This window comes from Coloeus monedula (genome assembly GCF_965178545.1).
Source record: "Coloeus monedula genome assembly, chromosome: 9".
NCBI lineage: Eukaryota > Metazoa > Chordata > Aves > Passeriformes > Corvidae > Coloeus > Coloeus monedula.
The window spans coordinates 30,089,512-30,109,873 of record NC_138789.1 but is presented as its reverse complement, the minus strand read 5'-3'; the positions used below and the strand labels follow the sequence as shown (position 1 = coordinate 30,109,873).

The 20,362-nt window shown below is 42.9% G+C and overlaps 1 protein-coding gene across 1 annotated transcript; it reads right to left on the bottom strand.

Moving 5' to 3' along the window:
- Positions 1-2,655: 2,655 nt before the first annotated feature.
- On the bottom strand, positions 2,656-20,362 carry ALG6 (ALG6 alpha-1,3-glucosyltransferase). The gene is made up of 15 exons (XM_082287344.1): positions 20,302-20,362; positions 18,257-18,365; positions 15,294-15,378; positions 13,416-13,505; positions 12,647-12,735; positions 10,883-10,965; positions 10,167-10,231; positions 8,145-8,330; positions 7,804-7,939; positions 5,759-5,844; positions 5,305-5,389; positions 4,189-4,259; positions 3,831-3,899; positions 3,198-3,396; positions 2,656-3,029 (listed from the first exon to the last, which is right to left on the bottom strand). Exons 2-15 carry the CDS (start codon positions 18,336-18,338, stop codon positions 2,835-2,837), a joined length of 1,521 nt encoding a protein of 506 aa, XP_082143470.1. The 5' UTR covers positions 18,339-18,365; positions 20,302-20,362; the 3' UTR covers positions 2,656-2,834.

Here is a 20,362-nt window from a genome sequence, read left to right as displayed (position 1 = left end):
ATAACATTTCTGGCATCTATTTCAACTTAACAATGTGCACAACCAGATAATCTCAATGTAAATAATCCACCCTGGGTGGCTGTGCAGCCCTGTGTCGGTGGGGTTGGTGCTGTGTGGAAATTAACTGGGGGTTCTGGAGGGCCTTCTCCAGCACTGCCTGGGCGCTAAGGCTGGAGGGAGCTCTGCAGTGCAAGGAATTAATTATTCCAACCCTGGATGCGTTTTAGCTGTTTGCAGACACTTTCCCTGGTGGTGCTGCCATGGCTGGGGAGAGATTTGTCATCCACACGAGGGTTCCTCTAAAGTCAACCCCAGCCCCAGGATAAAAAGGCCTCAGCTTCCAACCCAGCAGTAACACACGGGGCTCTGGTAACATTGGCTTTTAGGTCAACGTTTGAGTTTAGTTTTGGCATTTAATGCTGTAGGAGCAGAGCTGTTTTATATAAACCAGCTGCTTTTCTCTTTCCTTCTCCTCAAACTCACCCCTCCAGCTGAGTGAATCCCCTGCATCTCAAATCCTTGCAAGTAGGCTGAAAAAGTGCCGTAAAATGATTTGTACTTTTTTATCAAAGTCCAGCATAAACACAAACACTTGAATGTCCTTTCTACCACTGCAAAGTCCCATCCTCAAATAAACTGGTTTTTATAATAGAAAACTCTGAGCACCAGCACGATAAATGTGTTCAGGGTGTGGCTGAACACACACACACTCAGGCTTTAGGAGTTTTTAATTAATAAAAACGGGTTTGCACTTCACTGCCTGTGCAGTCAGACTGCGAAGAAGGTTAGGAGCTGTTTGAGGGAATTGTCAGTTGTTCTCATTTCCCCCCTGGTGTCTCAGGCTTTCAGAGCTGGGGGTTGTTGTGGGTGTAAGGTGCCCCAGCCCTGGCTTTGTAGGCTGAGGGTACCTGAACCAGGCAGTTTCTCTAACCTGGCTGTAACCTCTGGAGCTGGAAATTAAATAATTACTGATCTGAGTCTGGAACTGACTGTGCTGGTGTAAATTGAGCTGTTCTGGGCAGTCCTGGAAGAACAGCATCAAACGTGTACAGGAACCAACAGCGCAGGTGGTGATGGACAGCAGAGTCACAGCAGAGCTCACCCCAGGGCAGTTATAAACTGGGCATTTTTAGGCAGTGGGAGTTTACACCGAGCTCCTGCTGCTCATGCCCCTCATCCACACCCAGCTATTGAGCACTCGCTGTGTCTCTGACCTCCTGCTGTAGCAGGCTTTGGCCTCTGAAGCAGCTGGGGCTGTTAAGAACCATTTCCAGTTCCACACAAGGTGGATCGGGTGACTCTCACTTTATCACCCCCCGAGGCCACCTCAAGGACAAAGGAAAGGGATACACTCAAAACTAATGTTTGGGTACGGGGGAAGGATGGGCCTGGGCTCTGCTGGGCACGGCTGGGCTAATGAGACCCTGGGCTCCCTCTGCTTCCATCCACCTTCATGTTCCTGTAATGCAGCCCTTCCTCAGGCTGACAAGGTTCAGGCAACCGTTCCTTGGGGGAAACACGGTGGTTTTGGGATTTCACAGCCTCTGGAGACAAAGATTCCTATTTTGTGTCCTGACACCCATCCGTGCCACTCAGCCTACACTTCCAGAAAGGCCGTGCTGTGGGCAGAGCTCTTGCATGCCACAGTTAAGAGTCACCCACAGAAAATCCTAAATACTTGTGAAAAGATGGAACTTCTGTTGTTTCATAGCAAACTTACAGTGCAGGGAAATTGAACTGTGCTCACCCCCAATATCCTTCTGGTTCCTACTCCAGAGCCCCTTTTCCATTCTCTCTGAGCTGCCAGGGGGGCAGTGTTGGCTGGGGGTACATTTTCCACAACAAATAAGCCTGGAAAACCTGCACAAATCCACTGAGCTTGAGGGACTCCATTGCCAGGGCTCAGAAGTGGCCCAGCTGGAAGTTCCCAGAACAGCTGATTCACACACTGAGGCTGAGGGCAGTGACAGCCTGGAATGTGACAGGGGAAGCCTTTAAACAAGGGGGTGGGGGGGGGCTTTCTTATATTTATATATAGATACAGAAAAAAAGAATAGACTGACTCCTAATTAAACTATATGACCCTAAATTGCTTTATGATTTATTTTCTTCCTCCATGCTTTGTTATGTTTATAATTACTCAATCAATTTGTATTCTCTGAATTATTGGCTTTGGAGGCTGAGCTGTGCCCAGGGAGAAATTGCAGAGTTGAGTTCAGTTTACATCTGCAAATTGCTGTGCAATTTAATAAGGGGTTTGGGTATTTTCTTTTCAAACTGCACTGCAGCACCTCAGCTTTTATTGCAGTAGAACCAAAAGCTGTGGCTTTTCAGTCCTGTTAGAGAGAGAGCTGCAGCAGCTTTAGACATCAGAGCTGCTGACCCCCAGCAAAGGGGGACAGTGACTGATGCCACAAACCAGGTTTGTGTCATGAAGCAGTTCAGCACCACAGCTTCAGTGCTGCCAGGCACGAGTTTCTACTTTCCCTGCACTTCCTTATGCTTTTTATGCTGGGAAAGGAGAAAACTTAATGCTACTTTTGCTAATACAGTATTTTAGCATTAATTCAAAATTTGGTCCTTTATTAGGCATTTTAGGTTTACAAATGGTAACAAAAGTGTGACACTTCCAGAGAAAACAAACCAAATCCCATTCCCAATGCTCTTCAAAATATTTCTCCTTTAGAACAGTCTTTGATTGTTTTGTGTTCAAATAAGCAAAAGGCGTTTCCTGGCTTTCCTGGGGTTCCAGCAGTTGTGTCCATCACACACAGGCTCCTCTGCAGTGCTGGCACCTCTCACTGAGCACACTCAGTCCTGGAGCTTCAGCTTCATTAACTCATTTTCTTCTGCCCTCTATTCTTGGAGTCCCAGAGTATCACAACGTTAAAATACACCAAGAACAGCAGGAAGTGCAGGCAGGAAACAACGGCCACAGCCACGGGGAATAAATCTGGGAGGCTCTGGGGAGGAGGCACTGCAGCACTCAGGACAGACAGGACTCCTATCAGGGACATGGACAGAAGGAACTGGAAGACAAGGAATGATGGAACACCTCAGACAGGTCAGCTGTCACTTCGTTGCTTGGGTGCTCTGCACTGTTCCACACGGCACAAAGAAATGACAGCCCCCCTCCACGGGTACTTCAGCGCTGGGGAAAGCTGCACGTAAGAGGTAAAGGAATAAAATTTGCTTACCAGGCTCCTGACAATCCTAGGAAAGGACTTAAACCAGGACACGTAACCCTTGAGGGAAAGGGAGAAGGCCTTGAGCTGCAGGTCCTCTGCTGAAGTCTTCTCCAGGATGGAGAAGGAGGCCAGGCACACGGCCAGGAACGCGGGCGTGGTCACGGCGTAGGCCAGGAGCAGCCCGTCCTTCAGCAGCAGGGGCAGCAGGCTGGGTGGCATCAGCCAGGGCCAGCAGCGTTCCAGGGGGGATTCAGAGAATGCAGAAAAGAGGGGAAAGCAGTAAATATATTTATCCTTACCAGAACTAGGGAAGAACAGGGTTATCATGGAATTGCAGATGGGTTTGGGTTGGAAGGGATCCTAAAGCCCATCCATCCCACCCCTGCCATGGCAGGGACACCTCCCACTGTCCCAGGCTGCTCCAAGCCCCAATGTCCAGCCTGGCCTTGGGCACTGCCAGGGATCCAGGGGCAGCCCCAGCTGCTCTGGGCACCCTGTGCCAGGGCCTGCCCACCCTCCCAGGGAACAATTCCTTCCCAATCTCCCATCCAGCCCTGCCCTCTGGCAGTGGGAAGCCATTCCCTGTGTCCTGTCTGTCCATCCCTTGTCCAAAATCCCCTCTGTTAATAGTTTCCGACTCACCTGAAAGTTGACACAAGTAGAAACCACGTGGCCATAAAGGGGATTTCATTTATGATTAAGCAGACTGGGCTGGGATGAAAAGAAGAAAAAGGGTTATCAAATATTCCCATATCCAACAGCACTCCCAGGTCCATGTAGGACATCCCCATGGAACAGCAGTGCTGGTGACTGTCCCCACAGCCACCACTGAAAGGACAGACCAGCCTGGCTGTACTTGCACACCTTGATTTACAAATTTACATTAGAAAAGCAAATGTGCAGGGTTGTTACAATCTGATGTATTTCTAAGTGAAAGCAGCATGCAGTAAGAAGATGAGGAAAAGATCAAAATATATCTACAGGAAAACAATTTACTTACACTGACACAAGAAGAATAGATTTTTCATGGACTTGAAAGGAGAACAGGAAAAATGACAAGGCACAGCTGACCTTAGGAGGGAGAGCAGAGATGTGTCAGTCCGTGTGACTGCAAAGCAAAGCCCTCTGTGGTGTCTGCTGGCACAGGCTCTGTGACAGGCAGCAGCTAAACGAGCTGAGTTTTCTAATTAACTGCTGCATTTCCTCCAGGGCAGCTCCTGGAACCACCCTCGTGTACCAAAACCACCTTGTTTGAAAGTTTATCCAGAATTAGTCACAAAAGTCCTTCAGGCAGAGCCTCCCTCTTGCTCAACTTCCCTGACAAGAGCATTCCCAGCAGAGAATCACAACATTCCCACACACAGGCACTGGCAAATCCCACTCATGGTAAGAATTACCCCCATTTTTGACACAACATTTTGCTCCTCACTGTGACCAGCCAATATAAAAAGTAAACAAATTGTCTTTTCATTCCCCCACCAAACAAAAACAGGCTGTAAAACCAAGCAGTTCTTAGGATAGATATTCGTTTTAGGCAATGTTGTGATAAAATTAAAAAGAGAAATTAGTTTGTAACTCTGAAACTTAGGACCCAGCTCCCTGTAATGTTGATTTCAAGGAGAACTGTTTTTGCATGGAAGTCATGGCAATGTGCTTCAATTCAATGACGTGACTAAGAGAAGGCAAACATTTTGGAAAATAGGATCATTATATTTTCAAACCACTAATGAGCTCACAATGTCCATTTGGGGACTTTTTAATTGAATTTTGCAGCCAGTGAAGGAAGAAAAACTGGCACTTTGGAAGCCAAACAAAAAGGAGAAATCCCAATTCTATCTGAGGTTTAAATGTGTGTGGCATCTTCTAAAGGCTCTTCAGAGGAAGGTAATAAAAATATGGGGTTAAATAAAGAAAACTGAACTTAAGGAACAAATCTGGGTTTAAAGGACAGGTCAGAGCCCTGGATTTGTGGGAGCAAAACCCTTTTTAACCAATTCCTTCAGCATTTCATGGCTCCCACCCTCTGTGCCCTGCACAACTGCTGTTGGCACTGCTGGTTGCACTCCAGTGCTTGTGGTGGATATCAAACAGGGAGCAGTGAAAAGCAAACACTCACCAAGGCAAATTTAAACCCTCGCAGGGAAGGCTGGACAGTGAGCTTGATACAGGCAGGGAGCAGGCTCAGGAATGTTACAGCAAAACTAAAGGATTGGGGAAGAAAAACAGATTTAATACGCGAGTGACTACAGCCATTAACACTTCACTCTGCAGAGCCAGACCCGAATTCTTCACTGAGTCAAGGAGCAGAACTGGGAGCCCTGACTTCTAAAAGCTTTGAAAGATAGTTGAATTCTTTGAATTTGCAAATTTTAACTCAGTTTTAATCACGCAACTTAAATCACTATATAAACAAGCAGGGAATTTTTCAGTCATATATCTTCCTAACATTTCTCCCTCATCACTTGGGAGAAATATACAGTATAGGAAAGAATGCAATTCGAGAAAATTTACTCCTCTTGGAAAAAACGGTGCAGATAAAAATTGCCTAAAGCACTCCAGTTATGTCTTACCTGAGTTTCAGCTGAGTTCGAGGGGATATTACATTCTTTATCTTTATAAGGACACTTAGACTGCACCAAATATTGGCTACTTTATCCTGGAAGGAAATAAAAAGGTAATCAGTGATAATTATATATAATTACACTCATGTCTGTGGGAACAATGGGGCTTGGGAGGTGGGTATTGTTGGGTTTCTACCATGAGAGTGCAAATAACACTTCTAAGTGTACATCACATTCTTAGATGTACTGGAGATGATTCTGCACTTCAAAACCAGAAAGTTTCAAGAGACCCAATTAAAACATGCTCTAAAGTAAGTGAGAAATAGCTCTTCAGCACAAGAGACAATGATTTAACCCATGAGACCAGACATTTTGTGGAATTAAGGCTCTGACACTGTCCCTGAGTAAACCCTGGCACGTGTGAATCCTTTCTCACTCTGTGCTGTCATACCTGCCCGTGCCTGTGCTCGCTGCTCGCTAGCACTGACAGAGTTAACCTCCAATAAATCAAGAACTCTAAAGACATTAGCAGTTGTGCTAGGATCACTTTCAAAATTAAATTTGTAACTGCAGCTCTCCTGCTGGTGAAACTCATCCCCAGACAGCTGCTGGGGGCACAGCTGTGTAGACACAACCCCACGGAGGCGACTCCCACCAGCAACTGAGCCCCCTCCGTCCCTGCTGCCAGCGCCCGGAATCTGCTGGGGATTCCGGGGAACACAGCTCTGGCAGCACCAGCGACTCCTCCTCGCAGCCAGGCTGATTTTCCAGCCATCAGCAAGTGTTCCCGGGCTGCAAATGGGAGCTGTCACACCCTGGGCTGCAAATGGGAACTGCACAGAACCTGTCACACCCCAGGCCAAGTTACTGAGCGCTGCTTACGTGGACAAATTCTCATTTTATCTCCATCAGCATCCAGCAAGTCACTGCCCTGAGCAGCTCAGAAAATATTTGGGCTAATATTAGACTAAAATCCTCCAGCTCTTCTGGACTCATTGGTTATTGTCATTTACAGATTTTATTTTTAAACTTGGTACTGAATAAAAGGTGTGGTGAGCAAAATGATTCCTTTATAAATTCCAAATCATTCTCAAGGAAAAGGGTCATTGTTTTTTTTGGGGGGGGGTGTCTTTTCTGGAGGGGTTGTTTGGTGTTTGTTGGGGATTTTAAAACAAACTAGCAGAGAATACACTAAGAACACCTCCACTGCCTTTGGTACATCAGCATTAACTTTTGAAGAAATAAGTGCCAGCTGTGATATTATTTACATCTAAAAAAGAATAATTAAGATTAATCAAACTACATGAGAATTTGCTTTAATCCCTGTGACAACCTGGAAATTCAAAGCTTCATTTTCTGGGTTAAGCTTGAAGTTGAGAATCTGCTGTAAAAAGTGTAATATTGACTCGTGCCCCAATTAAAACACCAACAACTCCCTGTGACTTGGGAGATGAAGAACCCTTTATCCCAAATTCCTGTGGCACTGCCATTCGGTAAATGAGGAATTGAGGGACTGGATTAAGGGTCAGCACCTTCAGCATAGGCGTGTCCACAACCTGAGCAAAACCAAAAGCAGAAGCGGCCTAAAACTTTTGGAAAACATTGTGGAAACTGCACAGGGTGGGGAAAAAAGGAAGTTCTAGGCTGTATCTAAAACACCATTTTAAAATTATTTTAAAAAAATAATTAATCCCATTGAAAAGAGGGGAGCAGAACCCCAGAGGCTGAGGCTGTTGACCGTCAAGGTTATACATCTTCTGACACTGTCAATTACTATGGAATCTATTTCAATGGAAAAATGTATGGATTGAAGTATGGGTTTGATGATGGGATAAGTGTTGTCTACTGGTATAATATCCTGGAAGATGCCAGCTGAGCTGGGGTTAAACACTGGATTAAATAACTGGCAAGAAACGACTGCTGAAGAAACCATCTCGAGTTACTCGCCCTGCGCCGTGTCTCCCCCATGAAATCCTAAAGGTCAGGCTGAAGGTTTCTCCAGGGATCTAAGAATACAGGACAGGGCAGTGGGTGGGAGAAGAAAACATGCATGCCTCAAACAAGCCTCTGTCAATGGGAAAGAGTCTTCTGAGTACTTGCATGATTTGTTCCATGTCGGTGCCGAACGGGAGCCAGCAGGCAGCGAAGGACAACAGCACTGTCCCTGCCAGTTTAGCCAACAGCACCAACCTGCAACAGGACAGCACATCACCAGAGAAATCCAGGAATGCTGGACAGAAGTCAAGAGCAATCCTCACTGTGCAGCACAGGAACATGTTACACCAGGTATCTCGCACACAATGAACTCAGGAGTGCCCACATGCACACAAGGACAATCCCATTCCCCACGCCAGGCTGATTCCTGAGGAAGATAAAACACTTTAAAGCCACTTACCCCTTTCCTTTCAGTCCCTTCTTGAAGCACTTTCCAAGTAAATAGCAAAAAAAGGGCAGGGAATGGTAGAGCTCCATTTGCTTATAATTTAAGGCCAAGCAAAACGCCACAGAGCCCAGGAGGTCCCAGTCACGGGACAAACAAAGGACAGCCCACAAGGCCAAGCCAAGGCTCACTGAGTTGTATATGGTTTTTTATGTCAAGGACAAGATACACGTCTCACTTCTGGAAGGCAGCAATTAATGCCCTGAGGGGAAGCAGAAATAGCTTATAAAATGAGTTTTGCCAAGTTAGTTTTAAGGACACACTGCCAGTTGTGACTCTGTTGCCCCCACAGATAAAAAATTTTACTTCCATTGAAAGTGTAATTTCTGTATTTCCAAGGTTTGATTCAGAGCTTGCCCAGACAAAACCAAGGGCAAATTCTGTGTGTGTTAATTACACGTGTAATGTCTATTCAGCCAACCCAGCTTTTGGTGGCAGTGACAGTTCTCTGCAACAACCAACACTTTCTTCTTGGCGTTTACATGATTAAAGATAAAGCTCTCACAGGCTTCCCCTTCCAGCTCCCACAAGATATGTGCAGAATATTCAAATATGTCAGTGTTTAAATTATGTATAATTTAGTTCAAGGACTTCTGAGGGGTTTGTGATTCTCTTACACTCACAAGGCACCCTCATCCATGACCAGTTCCGTGCGCTGCTAATTCTGCTCAAACAATGAGTAATAGTTGCTAAAAACAAGGTTACTGCCTTGTGACTTTGAAAAGAGCTTCCCAGGCTCAGGATATTTAGAAGAGACTAAGCTACACTTACTATTGAATTGCAACAAAGTATTAGCTTTGGGTTTGTTTCTTAAAAAACTTAGATAAACCAGTAAGACACAGAATCCCAGAATGGTTTGAATTGGAAGGGACCCTAAAGCCCATCCAGTGCCACCCCCTGCCATGGGCAGGGACACCTTCCACCATCCCAAACTGCTCCAACCTAACCTTGGACACTTCCTGGCATCCAGGGGCAGCCACAGCTGCTCTGGGCACCCTGTGCCAGGGCCTGCCCACCCTCACAGGGAGGAATTTCTCCCTAATATCCAATCCAAACCCATCCTCTGGCAGTGGAAAGCCACTCCCTCCTGTCCTGTCACTCCATCCCCTTGTATTTCTTGTATTGTCAGAAATGTCACAATATTTTGTTTTCCCTCTGTCAGCCTAAGTAGCTGTGACAACACATCCAGACTGCCCACGGAGCTCTCGGCCCACTCACATTTCCCACTCCACATCACCAGGTACATTTGACACCTCATTGATTTCACATCAGCAAACTCACACTGAGAGGCCCTGATCTTACAAAGGTGCAGCAGCTCAGGGTAAACAAATCTCTGCATTCCTGGAGCTGCTCAGAGGATGGCGTTGGTCACATCAGAGTGGCAGGGCTGGCACAGAAATCTGCAGTAAATCCCTGCCTCCACAGCAGCTGCTACACCTCCACCACCCCAGCACGGGGTGAGCTGACAGCACTGGCCTGTTTGTGTACAAAACCAGAACAAAACCAGAATTGTTACTAACACAGACCCACCTGAGAAGGTGTCCACCACCACTGTGGACCAGTCAGCCCTGAACTCACCTCCCTGAGCTGTGAAGCCCAGGCAGAAGGGGAGGTTTTATAGAGCTGAACATTTCACACAGCTCCACCTGACACTGCTCTGCCATCCCAGGAAGATCTAAGGGGATTCCCTCTGCACACACAAATCACAGGAGCACAACCCATCACTCTCCTTACTGTCACAGCACCAGTGATGCTGTCTGCAGGGAAGTGACTGACAGGGAGATGAGCTGGAGGCATGGGAAGAATGATATTCATGTTCGGATTGATTTGTGCCAATATCAATAATTTTTATCTCCAATATGTTTCAGACTTACAGCTTCCTTTGATATCTCTGTTTGGGGTGGGCAGAACCCTATCAAGTGCTAAGGAACAGTGATTCCATAAACAGAAATTCATTTCCATGCAGAACAAGGATACTGGAAGTGCCCATGGTCAATAAGGATGAGGCCTGGATAAAGCAGGATGCAGAGAGCACTGGAAACCTGGAAAAAAAGGATGAAAAAAAGAGAGAGGAAAAAGAATCAGTCCCAAATTAGGCATCGGACAGAGGAACTTCTCCTTCTCCAGGACAAAATGTGCCCCTCCATGATGCATCCTGTATGTAGCAATCTTATTCTCCACAAGTAATCATCTGTCAGTAAGATTTTGAAGAAATAAAAAAGGATAAAGATTTGCCATAAATGAGAAAATATTGAATATTTCCTGCCCTTTACAATAGCTCAAAGGTCACCCACACCTATCTTAAACTACTCCAAAAATCAGACTTATTATTCCAAAGTCTACTGTATGGAGTGTTCAAGACAAAGCAGTTCCCACATCTCCTCCTGCCACACCACAAATTATTTTTTTACTATTCAAGTAATAAATTCAAGGAAAAACATCATTCAGAAGTTCATGGCTACTAAACTTAAGAGCATCTTGTTATTGAAAGCATTAAAATAATTGCTATGAGATAAAATAATGGCTTTTTGAATCTTTTTAAGTGAAAAGCCTATAATATGAGCTATAGTGATTGTCATCAGTTTTACATGGGAGCCATCAGGGCGTTCTAGGTGTTAATTAACTTAGGGTTACATTTCTACCCTGTTCTAACAGTGTTTTCTTTGTTTAATTTACACACACCAGGTACTTGCCTTTTTTTTTGCAGATGTTTCTTTCAAGGAAAAACAATATAAAATAACTGCAGGGATATAAACCAGCAAATCAGCAACAAACACTGAAAAATAAAGATTAATTTTCCATTAGAATCCTCCCACAAGGAGGAGACAAAGAAAAAACACAGGCAAATAAACATCAAAATATCAGAAATAAACTGGGCAGTTCTACTTCAAAGGACAAAAAGAAACAGGTCTACAGAATTTGATCTTGTTAATGTTTCTGAGGCTCACTTCTGATGTCCCAAAGCTGCTGCTTCCACGTGTTCAGCTGTCCTGGCTCCTGGCACAGCCTCAGTCACACTGTAGTTCCTCACATGCCAAAAGCAGGGCAGGCATTCGGGAATGCCCCAAAGAAATCAGCCCTGACTGGACCCAGGTTGTGGGATAGGACAGAGAAGGCTGGGGGCACAATAAAGCAACTCCAGATGATCCCAATCTCTGTGTGAATTACCAGTGATGGGGATAAAGACACTGAAAGCAGGGATTTGGCTTTGATCACCTGCCTACAGCAAGGATTTGTAAGAGAGGGAACAAGAAAACGGAGCCAGCAGGTTCCCCTGCCCAGGGTATGTTCAGCAGGTGAATTCTTCTTGAGTGTTGTCTTAAAAACTCAAGAAAATACTCAGATTATTTCTACAAACCACTTTCAGCAAATGTGCAGTGCTTCCAAGAGGGAAAGCATATGTTTAAATATTTCAGTTATCCAGGGATAAATTGTTTTGTCAGCTTAAGCCACAACTAAACAAATATACCCAAGGTGTTAGCAAAACAAATACACTGATGCTTAAAATAAAGCTGCCATTGACCACCCTGAATTATTTTAATGCATTCTTCTAATGGCTCCTGTTAAAAAGTGTTTATCAGCTCTCCAGATCCATCAGTGTTGTGTCAAGTGACTTGATTTCAAAATTAATAAAGACCATTTCAAGGATAATTAAATTCTAGTGATTTTTATTTTTTTTTCAATTCAATCAATTACCAGAGAGCAGACTGAGAGGTTTGTGAAGTACAGAAAAGCTATTGATGAATAACAAATTCTGCTGTTGCAATCAGAAAGCATTTTGTGTTAGAAAAAGCAAAAGACATTTCAAATGAAAGAAACAGTAACATGAAACAAGAGTTCATTGGCCACATTCTTTGCTGTCCTACTGCTACAGCTACCAAATTATGGTACAAATCTTTTTCTGCATTTGTTTGCAGTTCAAAACAATCAAATGGTGTAAGACAAATTTAGAATACAAGCAGTAAAATAAATTATTACTTTGTTGCTCACAGTAATAATATCAAATATCTCTGCCTTTGAGCTCCTAATGAAGATCTCTGACACCTCCAGAGGTTGGTAAGTCAGTAAATGCCAGGCTACATGTAAAATAATATTACAATAAAAACCAAGTGAAGCTAAAAATAAAAAGGGTCTTTGTCAGAATGGAAGGGAAAACAAGAATATTATTTTCAAAATTTAAAAATAGGTCTATGCTACAAAGAGTAGCTGTGTTTTAGAGTTTTTAATTAATTAATTGGATTGAAAACTTGTTTCTGTATTTTATATTTGTCAGCTTCACAAATGATGGCAGAAGAGGAAATAATGCAGGAATTTGGCTCAGAAACAGACCTGCAAAGCCACCCAATTAAAAAACTGAGAATAAACCAGTAAAGACAGAGAAGCTGCATATTAAACATGCTGAATTAGTAAGCAAGACAAATGTGCAGGATGATCCCAAGGAAGTGTAATCTTCCTACCTGTTGTACGCATAAATAACTTATGGGGCTGACTCTCATAGCCCCGAGATGTGTGCAGAGCAACCCAATCAGGATTTATTAACTTTGCACTGTAAAACAAAGTACAGACACATCAAAATGCAGACAGTTCTCATTTCCCTTTACACTCCTTGCAGCAATAAAGATGACATGCACAGGAGCAGATTCCAAGAATTAAGATGAATGAGAAGAAATATTTCAGAGAGCAATAGTGATCAATGAAAGCTTTTCCTCACCACTAGATCAGTTTACACTATAGACTGTTTCACAATTGAAAAAAAATAACGTTTGGAAACAGTAAAAATGGAATACAATATTTATTAGGACAAGATAACCACCTCCAGTCTGGTTCCAGGGACTTTAAAAAAAAACAATTGTAAATACCTTTCATGCTTAAGTATTAAATATAAACCATTTACAGTTCACATAGATGCCCCACATAGCTGTGCCTGTGCACTTTAACCTACATTCTTATTCCATAAGTCTCATTCCAACAGCAGCAAAGCCCTTGTGGAAAAAGTATTCCAATAACAGAATTCTATTTACATGATATCCACTCATCAAATGTCACTTGGGCTCTGCACACACAACAGCTTTCCCAGGCAATGCCCCCTTTTCCTACATCACTTTTCCCTGGGCATCACAGATCCAGCAGTGGCTTCCAGGGAAACCTGAATATCCAAGTCACATCTAAATTTACAGAGCTGGCAGAAAGAAAAGTGTAACACAGGATTGAAAACACTGAACTTACATGTAAGCACACACAAAACTGTGATAGGCAGTGAGAGGTGGGTAATCAAGGCCCCAGTACAGCAGGTTGTTATCACTTGTATTGAAGTACCTAGAAAAAAATAAAATTCAATTTAAAGACTACATTTCCAGCTTGGTTTTGGCCCAAGGAAAAGGCTGAATATTAAATGTATTCCAAATCCAAAACAGAAGGTGGCAACTTCTTTATCTGCTTATTTTTACTTCATATTAAATAAGTCTCAAGCAACAAAATAACAGTAAAAGTGATTCAGAGTTCAAACATTTGTGGTTGCAAAAAGAAGCTGCTAAAGTTTACTTCAGTGGAGAGGGAAACCCCTGGGTCTACCTCCAAACCCAGGTGGAGCACGTGAAAGGAAAGAAAAGGATTTTCCCGTTTGTGATTACGTTGTGCCAGGATTTCTGTGGCAGCAGTTAAAACAAAGCCACCTCTCCCAAATGACAACAGAGGGGTTTGTGCAAGGAAAAGTTCCAGCAGTGAGGACCAGCCCCTTTCCATCTCCCAGTGAAACACTGACTGGCTGCTCCCACTGCCACAGGGCAGGCTCTTGGCTTTTCCACTTCCTCGCCTCAAATGCAGCCAATTTTTGACATTTATTATAGTAAATGATATTTCTTGAATTCTTTATGAGCTGCCTGAAGTGTCTTCTGAACTGATGATAAATCATATTTCTTTGAGTTGCATCTCTGCTTCTTATCCTACAATTCAAGATTGCTCCTGCCAAGGCAGTGCAGATTCCTCATGCAGAATGTCACAGTTTGCAACTTTCAGGGAACTTGCCAGTTTTGGGAGTTTATTTTTTTCATTTTACCTTCCATAAACTCATAGTTTCAATAAGAAAAGAAAAACAATCCTTATATATCCAGTAATTTTTAGTAAGGAAGCTTTCAGAGTTTTAATTGGCAGAGAATAAGAAGGGATGTTCTTAAAGTAGCCTTTAGCAAATAATGTCAAGACTGTAAAGAATAATATAAAACAGAAATATTTAAATTCTAGAATGCAATCCCTTGCATGTCAGCCAAGATGTGCTATTACAAACACCCAAGACTGAATAGGACATTGCTGTATTAGAGAATCAATTTCCAAAGCAGATCCAACTCAAAAGAACCCTTCAATTATAAATAAAATATTATATAAATTATAAAACCAGAAAGCAAATACAAGCCCAAGGTGCCCACGTGGCAGCTAAACTCAGCCTGCAACAGTGTCTGATCTGGCCCCTGGGAATGCCTGGGAATATTGGCTGCTATAACTCCTAATTTTAAGGAGATATAGTTCAGAGTAACAGAGTGGATCAAAGCTGCCAACTCCATTACTGTGTAACACCTCTCGTCCCACCTCTGGCACAGTCAGGGTTTGGATATCCCAGGAAAAAGAGAACAAAAATGATAATATAGGAACTACAGGATGGTCTGAGGTCACTACACAGAGCCATCTGCAGAGTTCAGGTGTATTTACAGAACACAAGTGAATTAATTCTCTATTTTGTCAGATTAGTCTGTTCCCCAACAGACATCCAGGGAAGTTACACCACACACAACACCTCTGTCCTTGCTGGAAGATGACCTGGAATTCCAATATATTCCAATTTGAGTTGTAGCACATATATGGACTACATTTTTACTGTTTCGTGCCAGCTCTAAGGAATATTAGCAATAATGTAAAAAGAAATAAAACATTTAGAATAATTTTCCTTCTGCTTTAAGTGATCTGTACAAATGAAGCTCCAAACCTTTACATTTAGATTCCAGGCACCCACCCATCTAAAAATCTCATGGATCATGGGTGTGAACAATGGGCTCAGAGGTGTAAAATACAGCCAGGATTTCCTTCCATTCTCCCTTTGTAAGCACAACCTACCACTGCCTGATGGGTAAGTTGTAGGTGATTTCTTGCCAGTGCCTCTGAGCCTCGTAGTCTCCATACATGGGTGGTTTTCCTGCCCCTAAAAGGAGAGGACACAGCATTTAGGAAATTACTAAAAACTGGTTGACAGAGATTGCTTTCCCCCAGTTATATACTGCATATTAACATATTACCAATTTTATTCTCCATGCCTCTATATTGAGAGCAAATAGAGACCTCATCATGCAGTCTAACAGAGGGAAAAAAAAAAGTTATGTGTTCTTTTGGCTTCCTGGAGATTTCTGCAATAAGCATTTATCAAGATACTCTGCTGTGAAGAACTCCTTCCTCATCTGACAAAAAAAATCATTTCCAAGTGCAGATGAAAAATGTGGTACTTTCCCTGAGCTAGGAAAATGCACATAATGGACATGTTACAGTGATTTTGTGGGAACTGCTGCACTCCCTTGGTATGTGATAATTGTCAATATTCTCACTTGTGTTTCAGCCATGTCATGGTACCTTACTATCAATATCATTATAATACTATTATTTGCCCTTTTCATGGAAAAGCAAAGCTTTATCAATTCAAATACTTCAGATGTCAAATACTCCCCTCGATGTAAGACTAACTCTGATAATGGCAGCATGCTGAGCATCTTCCCAGATGTTTATTTACTTCTATTAACCTGATCACTGAGAACAGCAACTGGACTGATTGTGCTCCCAGTGAAATATTGACATGAGCCAGACAGAGATTTAAGAGGTTCTTTAAAATATAGGAAAGCCATCTCTAGTTTTTCCCATGATCTATGTTTGTGGGAATCCCACAAGCCCAGGAACGTGCAATTTATTCCCAGAAAGTGGAAAGGAGCTCTTATCTCTGCTAATTTCTTCCTGGGTGGTAGAGAGAGCACATTATCTCCACTCTGTGACACATTCAGCCTCAAGTTTCCCAAGTAAGTGAGGTCACTGGAACACTGGAGTTTTATCAGTGTAAATTCTGTAGCTATAAATCCAGTGGAACAAAGAATCTGCCACCTGATTATTGAAATACAAAATAGATGTTAGCCAAATTTTAGAGTGTGTGTTTGTGTGTCTATCAATTTCTCAATCCCTAGGAGAAAAAAGGAATGAAAAAAATTGTCTTCAGAATGATCAAAAGAGATTTTAATCCAAAGGTTTGATGATAAAAAGCAAAATACAGACTGATCAGTTAGTATGACAATGCAGATTTAGCTTCCATCTACAGCAAGCATCAGATATACAGACAAACTGACTTAAAAATTAATAAAAATGGAATATTTTATTTTAAAAGGGTCACAAATACCTTAAAAGTAGAGATCTTATTCAGTTTTATTGTTAACCTGGAAGCAGGCTTTTTAAGGGTTTGAAGCTTCCTTCCAACACCTGTATTTAGCAGAAGTTTGGCAGTGCACTAAAAAAATTATGCATTAAACTACGAAACCAAATTTTTCCTCAATAATTCTCCAAGACTAGGTCATCACTAATGGTAACCTTTCAAAACCAGGTATGAGCTGCCTGCTTTTTCATTTAATTCCAGAGGCAGATCCAAAAGCAAGCTGGATGGCAAGGAACAGGGTGGGAATGAGACTGAGATCCAAGACTGTACAGTAAACGAGGGTGGAATTAAAAGCTCATCACGTCTGCGTGAAGTCAAAAAGAAGAATAATAATCCAAATGGATTTATGTGTTTGACAGCTCTAACATTGGGATTTGTCTTTTTACAGCTAGCCAATGCTTGAAGTTAAGCTTTAATAATTTGCTGGACTGGATCAGATTCAGCTTTTCCTATTCCAAAAGCAGTTATATGAGCACTGTGGAGGAAATAAGATTTAAAACTTGTTATTTTAGCTCAGGCTTTATTTTAGACTCTCTTTCACAATCTTGATTGATTTGAAATTAAATCAACTTACAAAAACCTAGTTAGCAACGGAATTCTAAATAAATCCTCTTGCAGTGCAAGAGAAATTCAGTGTATGCCTAAAGACAGGGTGTTTCATGCCTAGAGATGGGTAAAACCCTCAGTTACCTACAGATCTCTCAGAAATGGCATTTTGAGAAAGCAAACTCAAAACAACTGGGAATGCAGTTCAGCTTCAAGCAAATTCTTCAAGTAAATGAAACCCAGAATTACCAGTTTAAAATCACCAGAATATTCCTGAGCAGCTCCAGCTACTCGGGGGATGAGGGTCCCCATTGCCTCAAAAAAACAGAGTAGAATTTAACTGAGGTTCTGATTCTTTGGGCTGATGAGGACTGAAAGTAATGGCTCATTTTTTATCTTTTTTTAAATTTGCAGAGGCCAAGCCTTGTGCAAGCTTATTCCAAGTGTAGGAATGGAACTGGGAGGCTTGGAAAGGAACTTGCTAATTCTTTGCAAGCCTTCTGACACAGGGAGGAGAAAAACTCATCCATTAACAGAATGTAGCTCTGGCTCCTGCTGTAAACAAGTTTAAGGAGGTACACCTACAAGCAGAGTAATTGTTCACTCCTTGTCACCTCTACACTGTCTTCATTAGCACTAGGATTAGCTAAATATAAGTTAAGGTTATATCTGCTACAGAATTTAAAGCATAATATTAAAAAAATGTACGATTAGACTGCAATATTCTGCAAATAAAGGCACAGGGGAAAACAGCCAGATAGTCAACCTAAAATATAACTGACCATACCCAGCATCACCCAAAAAAAAAATTTAAGGTGGTTTTTTTCAGTGTTTTGCTCCAAACAGTCATGTTAATCATTACACACTTCAAAAAATAAGAAAAAGGAATCCTGGGGGAAATCAAGAGGAACTAAAAGATAACAACAGTTGAAATAACACATTGCTTCCTATTTATGATTTTATATAAATAAAAGCAAAAAATTAAGCAACAAATAACATTTATTTTCATTTATCACCAGCCCCATAATCCCCCTCCCTGAGGCTGCTGCAGCCTGTGCAGGTGCCTTACCTGAGTAGGACCCCAGGGACACAGCCCAGCGCACGGTGAGTGCCAGCAACACCGTGATTGTCATCAGGCTCCACTTCTCCATGGCTGTGCTTTGGGACACACCAGGGACCTGCAAACACACCAGGAACACTGCTACAGCCCCATCCAGGCTTCTGTCCCTCAGGGATTCCTGCTATGCAATTCCTACACAAATAACTCACTGTATTATTAACAAGCACAGGGGTTTAAAAAGTGAGTAAATGTCCCAGCACCAAGTTATGCCACTTGTTTCCTCAGTTAAGAGCACCACGGCCAGGTTATGCAACGTGCACATCTGGTACAGACACCGCTGCTGGTTTAAACAAAACAGAAGTTATTTAGAAGTTAGTTAGTGTCAGGAGACATTCCCCATCTTTCTGCCCCAAAAAAGCAGCAGAGCTGATGTCCCACCAAGCTTATTTCACCACACTAAGGATCCAGTACAAGTAAGAAATATTGCCAAATCTGTCAAATTGAAGGCCACGTGCATCAAACTCAGAAATCGAGAAACAGGAAAATTATTATGTTGCTCTATGCAAAAAAAAAAAAAACCCAAACAAAACCCCAAACCACTAACTATAGAATATGCAAACTTTGATCCAAAGAATCAAAAATATTTCAGTCTGAACTAGGAAAAAAGTGAGGAAAAACTACTCCAGTCTTAAAGGGTACAACTGTCCCAGACTTTCCTCAAAGAAAAGGCAATATTGAATTCAAGTCACTTTAATACACTTGTAACTGACCAAAAATAAAAATCCCACCCAACAGAAGCACCAAGCTGCAGTTTTAGCAACATACAAGCAACATCTAAGGCATGTTTAGGTTATTCTACTCCGGTTCCACCCGTATTTATTTACTATTCACACAAAGGTATGATCCAACACCACCGCCAAAGGGAAAAAAGAAGTTAATTAATATTATAAATCTGTGGCAGCAGATCTCCATCTATAGGTAGAAAGGTGAACACTGATATTTGCATGTTTTCACCTGTGCCTGAGTCACAGGGGAGCCACTTTTATCCAAATAAAAGATACATCTGTCCTTCTTTTCTATCTTGCCACAACATTAATTAATTATATCTTCTTAATTATTACATTACACCAGCCTCACCTACAGACTCCCCCACCTCTGTTCCACTTGTTTACTTCTGCCATTCCCTACGTTTGGAATAACAGTTGTTTTCTGGGATATTGAGTCTTTCTCAGCTCTCACAAGTGCCTCTTAAAATATTCTTTCCTACTTGTTTTTCACCTTTAATAACTATCCCATACTACCTATAACAAAAAGCCATGCTTTCACGAGATTAGAAAGCACAGAACTCTTAATTCTTGGTATCATGTGGGGAACAATGTTAGACAAGGAATAATTTTTAGGGGATGATAAAGCTGGTTTGGTCAATCCCAAACTTTTCACCTTCTGCCTCTGGACGTGCAACACCTGACAGTCTCTCAAGATCCCACCTGTAAGCAGGAGGTGAAAATCACAGCTAAAAAAACTCCAAAAAAACCACTATCCTTCCACACTGCCTACGATGAAGATTCAAATAAGTAACATCAATACAAACCACCCACTCCTGGCCCAGGGAGACTGACAGAACTCAGCCATAGATGCACGGCCCTGAATATAACTTAGATGTCAGCACACATTTCAGCAGCTGAAAAACGCACACACTGAACGAAGAATTTAATTTGTTGCAGCAATACCTGTCTATAACTCTACCGTTCCTCTAATCCTTGTCAGGAGATGCCTTTATTCCTCGTATCACCCCCCCACTCTCAATACCTCGCTCACCCAGCTGCTCTGGGCCGGCCTCCTCAGAGCCCCCAGGACGGGCTGGCGCTGCGGGGCTCACACCGGGGCCCAGCTGCGAGCCCACCCGGGCTGCCCCCGGCCACCAGCGGACCCTGCTGCCCCTCAGCCCGCCGTCCCTCAGCCTCCTCAGCCCCCTCAGTCTCCTCAGCCCGCTCTCCCTCAGCTCCCTCACCCCTCAGAGTCCCCAGCCCCCACAGCCCGCTAGCAGCCCTCACCTCCCTCAGCCGCTCGGCCCCGCTGCCGCCCTCAGCCCGTCCCGCCCGCGGGCTCTCACCG